This window comes from Gopherus flavomarginatus, chromosome 21 (genome assembly GCF_025201925.1).
Source record: "Gopherus flavomarginatus isolate rGopFla2 chromosome 21, rGopFla2.mat.asm, whole genome shotgun sequence".
Classification (NCBI taxonomy): Eukaryota; Metazoa; Chordata; order Testudines; family Testudinidae; genus Gopherus; species Gopherus flavomarginatus.
In genome coordinates, this window is record NC_066637.1 from 9659964 (window position 1) to 9665963 (window position 6000).

Here is a 6000-nt window from a genome sequence, read left to right on the forward strand (position 1 = left end):
AAAGGAATGAGAGTTTGCCAATGCTTCGAGACGCTATTATGCAAGATGCTATATAAGTACATTGTTTTTACATTTTAATTTCTAAAAAGGAAACAAACATTTTATTTTAAAAGGACTTGTATTAAGACACATCAAAAATAATTATCTCCATCTTTCACTTCAGTCATTTCTTAATAACTTTAGGTTGTCTTCCTGGAACACTACAACATACTCAGTGGTTTTAACAAGCTTACGAAAATAATGGTTAGCTTTCTCATAGCACGATCTACACTCAAAGTAAGGAAAATTATGCCAAGAGCACGCTGATTGCTACACAAAAATAAACAAAATAAAAGCCAGTTGCTGTGCTAAAATAATCCAGAATAAAGATTATTCTGCTGTCAGAACCTTTCCTCCTTCATCTCACTGGGAGAAGGGGCTGGGAGACATATCAAGACAGATTTTCTTTTCCTTTCCTAATACTAAATGAGCTTCTATTTCCATTGATATCAGAAGTTTTTTAACTTTTTCATATTTAGACCATATTTTAACATGGAGATCGTCTCCAAAACAGCTCCCCTCCCAACTGCAATCAGGTAGCATCTCTGAGGCAACAACAGCAATTGCTTATGTAGAAACGTAACCTTAGGAAAGTATTTAGTGTCATTTTAGCTGTCTTTTTTAATGCAATTTAGCAGTTGGAAATGAGGAGCAGCCATCATCATGTGATCAGCCAGTTCTCAACAGACCACCAGCAAGTGCTCTGCAGACACCATGATCCATGGACAAAAGTAAAGGAACCTCTCTGATCTGTAGGGTCAATAATAAAAATAAAAATGCACAAAGGGCCCAAACCTGTAAATACTAATTACCCAGCATAGTGCTTACTACTGTGAGTTGTGTCACTGAAGTCAATGAGACTACTCATGGTAGTAAACATTATGGGTGAAATTAGGGCAACCCCAAATAGCAAGTGTGAAAAATTGGGACAAGGGTGGGAGGTACTAGGCACTTATATAAGACGGAGCCCCAAATATTGGGAATGTCCCTATAAAATTGGGACATCTGGTTACCCTAGGTGAGATGCTGGCCCCATTAAAGTACATGGCAAAACTCCCATTGACTTCAGTGGGGCCAGGATTTCAACCTATGTGACTTACTAATTGTGAGATTAATGAAAAAATATATAGTGAGATAAATAGTATCTTTAGGTTTTGTTCTGTGATGACTTTTTCGGTGTAAACAGCTACAGCACAATATGCACTCAAAGAGTTAAGTTACAAATATAGATTATATATTTGCTTTGACTTCTGCAGGCCACTTACTGAACATTTTTCTAAGCAACTTTTCATTTAAACATGCATATATATATATATATATATATATATATATATATATATATATATATATGTGTGTGTATATATATATATATATACACACACACACACACACAGAGGAATCATTTAAATTCTGGGATTCTAAATAAAGATACTGTACTTTCTCGGAGATTTACCATGTATGACCTCATAAAGACAACAGAAGAAAAAATATCCTTCTGGATTAAAAAAAATATATAGAATTGCACTTGTTTCCACAGTTCTTGTTATAAAAATGCATTCAGTTACAATGATTCTTCCAACTCCAGTATTTAGTTTAGTTGTGTGACCCAAACAGGATTTTAACTGATGAAAATAATTGTAATTGTATCTTTATCATGAACACAGATATCCCAGCTACACATATTTTTAATGTCTTAGTTCTATGCAAGACACACTTCTGATTCCGCAACACTCTGTATTTATGACATCACCATCTTCTCCATGGAAATCCTGATGTCACACATAATGAGATTTGAAGAGTCCCCAAGAAATACTCAGATGCGGGATGGAAAGCACCCTGAACTCCATGTTTAAGGTGAAGCAAAACAGAGCTATAAAAACAATGATCACTGTCAAGGATGAGAATGTTATAAAAAAAAATTTCTAGGGGGTGGAGGTGGTAGCTCCAAGATATGTTTGTTGTTAATCCTTCTCAAGTTTATCTAAACCTTTTGCAAAACATGAGAATTCTGATCATAACATGTGGGTACTTTTAATTTCCTTTGTTTCAGTTGCTTTACCCTTCCGCAAAATACACACACATGCACATAAAGCGGGGGTGAGGCTGGAGCTAGTGAATGATTTGCAGTTTGCATAGCTGTGATATTTCCCCCGGTCAATCATACATGCACACTCTGCATTACATCCTTTAGGTTAGGCACTGCTTTGCCCAGCTGCTCTGTTTGCAACCCCCCCTCCTTCCTCTGACATTTAACAAGACTGCAGCTATGCTCGCAGTGCAAAACAGCACTTTGGAGAAGGCTCAGTGACTGACATCCCTAGCCCTTTAAGATCACAATTCCGTGTTTACAGAATTAAAAGAAAAAAAAATAGGAAAAAAGGGAGTGAGGAGGAGATTTGACTAAAACACATATTTTAGCAATAATCTTACCACTGGAGACGAAATTCGACACCCAGGGCAATCACAGATTGGAGGATGTACCTGTAAGATTCCTTTGGACATAAGAGTCTTCAAACTTTTCCCTGGATGCAGAGGAGAAGAAAAAGAAACAGCACTGGTTTTTTAAAACAAATAAATGGCTTTGCAGAAAAAGCAGCTCGGATCTTTCCATGCAAACTCACAGAGCCCTTCTCTTCCCGTTCCCACCCGGCATGGCTCATGTTTGTATCTTAACTGAACTTTCTACCCTGTAGAAATCGGGCAGAGAACCACCCGCGCAGCCCTCATTAGCTGCCTTCTAACCTTGTTACAAACGTTCTCGCAGTCTGCAGAGATGACTAATAAACCTAACAACCAGGCGCTCCAGCCCCGCATGTCCACCCCCTTCCCCCACCTCGCACACACCACCCTGGGGCCATTCTGGACACGGGCAAGGGATGGATTTGCAATTAAAAGCTACGGAGAAGCCATTGAATGCAAACCACAAGGCAGCCCGAGACAGCTTCTCCCCCGCCCTCCCCCTTCCCTCCTCCATCCATTTAACCTCAGTCCTCCTGACTCACCCCGGAGGGACTGGATTTCCTGAAGACAGCCAGGAGCCCAGTGATAAAAAATGAGGCGAATAATAATCATTAGAGCGGCCCCTGGAGTTATTCCCCTCTTCTCTGGCGATCAATAAACAAGGCGAGGTGTCAGTCACCTCCTAATGGCTCTTCAGACCCCTGGGCTGACACCTTCAGCTCTCAGCTAATTACATGTCACACTGACTCCGTCTTTCCGCCTCTCTCCCCCCACCCCCCACCCCCCGCCTCCCTATGCAGCGCGTTCAGGGAGAGCCAAGTCCTCAGCTCTCCACCTGCGGAGACACCAGCCGCTCCTCTCCGCAGTCCCCGGGTTCAGGACCTGCCCAGCTCGGGTCCAGCTGCGCCGGGGGAGGTGGGCAGCTGTCAGCAGAAGGCAGAGCCGTCGGGGTCCCGCACCACCCAGCTGCTGGGCTGGAGGAACCCCCCGCCCCCTCCTTCCCCGAGGCGCCTGTCCTCATTTACAGAGTGACAAGCCGGCACATTTCTGCTTCAAGCACTCACAACTTCCAGACTCACCCCCCCCCCACTCCAAACACATGCAGCCAGGTACACAAACACAGAGACAACTACACACAGGCAGCCACAACTATACACACAGAGATAGCAAGAATACACACAGTCAGTTATATATGCACAGATAACAACACACACACACACACGATAAAGACAGTCACAACTATACATACACAGATAACAACGACCCACACACACTGCCACAACTATACACACACACGGATAACAACAATACATAGACACAGAAAACCACAATTATACACTCAACGATAAACAGAGAGACAACTACACTCTTACACATACACAACTGTACACACAGAGAGACAACTATACACAGAACAACTACAGAGACAGCCATAGTTGCGCGAACGCACGCACACAAACCGCAACTATACACACACTGCTCACACAGCTCTAAACAGAGACAAGAACCACAACTATACACACACACACACACAGCGAGCCATAACCGCATACACAGAGACAACCACAACTATACACGGAAGCAGAAAACCGCAACTACACACACATACACACACGCACCCCCCAAAATCATACCCCCCAAAAGGAAAAATCTGCCCCCGGCGAGCACTTACTTCACCCCAGCGCTGCCCGCTCCGGCCTGCACCCGAGCAACAACCGCCCTGTCTCGCCAAAGCCATGCCGGCTACTGGGCTGTTTCCGTTCGTCAATTGCAACCTTTTGTCAATTTCGAAGCGCCGCGCACCCAGCGGCCTCCCGAGTTCCCCTCACTCGGTGTGGCTGTGTCAGGTGCGGAGAAAAGTGCACAAACCCCACCAAGGGTATCCCCCTCCCCCGCTTCTAATCCACAGTCAGTTGTACGCGCTGGCACAAGACCCAGCTCCCCTCACACGTCTCCCCCCAACCTTCCTTGGTTCAGCCTCTGCCCACATTGAATGAAAGTTCTTCAGCAGGATGAACTCCCCTCCCCTCCCTCTCTGCGACCCCCAAGCTCCCGTCCCCCGCAGGAGAGCCCGGGATCGGGGGGAATCTGATAGTTGGAGGGGGTGTCACTAAAAAGAGGGGGGCAGGGATCCCAGAGGGACCCCCCCGCCAGTGCTCACACGCCATCAGCCTCTCTCCCGCTTTCACAATGCCTGGCTCTTTGGGGAGAGGGGTGTGCGCGGCAGACGGCCGTGCCAAGGGGCACCCCTACCCGAGGGGCAATGTCAGCCATGCCCTTACCTTTGTGCCGGATGCTCCGCTTCCAGTCCTTGGCGGTCTCCCTGCCGCTGACAAACTGGAACTCGTTAGGGGTGAGCCACTCTCCCCGGTACCGGATGGAGGGTCCTTTGCTGCCCTGGCATAACTTGCTGATGTAGAGCAGCGCCTTGTTCTCCCCGCACTCCACCTCGATGCACGGCTCTCCGTTGTCAAAGAAGGGCTGGAAATCCGGGATGGAGGAAAAGCGCTCCAGCATCAGGTCCTCGGGGAGGTGGTGATGGGGGTGGTGCGGGTGGTGGGTCTCGGGGAAGCCCAGGTAGGCACGGTGGTGGTGGGCAAAGATCTGGTCGTAAGCCGAAGGGTGGGGGGTCACCACCGGGATGGCAGCGGCCGCTAAAGGGGCCAGATAGTCAGGTAAGGTCTCCATGGGCTGGTTAAAGGCAGCCAGGGCCATCTCCTCCCTGTCAAGTCGCTCCTTCTTGATAGCAGGCATGGTGCCGCTGCGCTCCCAGTGCGCCCTCGCCTCTCCAAAGCACAGTGGCTCTGATGTCTCTGGTGCAACTTGCCCCCGCTCTGGCTGGAGTTTGGATGAAATGCGCCAGCAGCAGCAGCAGCAGCAACAGCACCTTTTGCGCTCGGGTGCAGGAGGTGGCGGGTAGTATCCCCCGGAGGAGCCCGCTAGCAAATCTCCTCCGCTGGCTCCCCAGCACAGCTGTCTGGGATCCCTCTCCCACCGAGAGGCTAATGCACCGTAGACCCGGGAGCCGCTGTGCTGCTCGGAGATCTGCCCCTCCGGACTAATACCTGACATCTTGGAGAGGTCTCTGCGGCCGTAGACATTATTTTGGTTTAAAACGCGTATTGATCCCCCCACAGCCCTGATCGACCCACCTTCCTATCACGCGGGAGGATTCCCCGCCACACGGCCCCTCGCCCAAGGAGACCTGGCTCCTTGCTTTTCTTTATTTAATAATGACAATTACACCCGCGCCCCCTGCCCTCTCCTGCTCTCTCTTCCCTCCCCTCGCTTGCACCGACTGGACAGCGCTGTGGGTCCCAACGCGCGACCCTCCCCCGCTCCCCACTAGTTTGACCAGGGAAGAGAAGAAGTTTTTCGGGGCTGCTCCGCTTTCCCCGGCAAGCTGCAGAGCCGCTGCCTCTGCTTATGGCGTTATGAAGGACCGGTCCTTACTATGATTAGAGCCCGTTCCCCTTCCTGGATACTACAATAATACTAATA

At 48.3% G+C, this 6000-nt stretch overlaps 1 protein-coding gene across 3 annotated transcripts in view; it reads right to left on the reverse strand.

Annotated features, from left to right (window-relative positions):
• SAMD11 (sterile alpha motif domain containing 11) overlaps nt 1-5344 on the reverse strand; it is a 174538-nt gene extending 169194 nt beyond the window's left edge. The window contains exons 1-2 of one of the 3 annotated variants that reach the window (XM_050931403.1): nt 4782-5344; nt 2470-2561 (exon numbers count right to left, since the gene is read on the reverse strand). In XM_050931403.1, the coding sequence (XP_050787360.1) occupies nt 2470-2561; nt 4782-5253 (564 nt within the window). In that variant the 5' untranslated portion in view covers nt 5254-5344. Of the gene's footprint in view, nt 1-2469; nt 2562-4171; nt 4229-4781 lie in introns of those variants that run through there. The other 2 variants (XM_050931404.1, XM_050931405.1) reach the window with 2 other exon arrangements.
• Between the last annotated feature and the right edge of the window lie 656 nt (nt 5345-6000).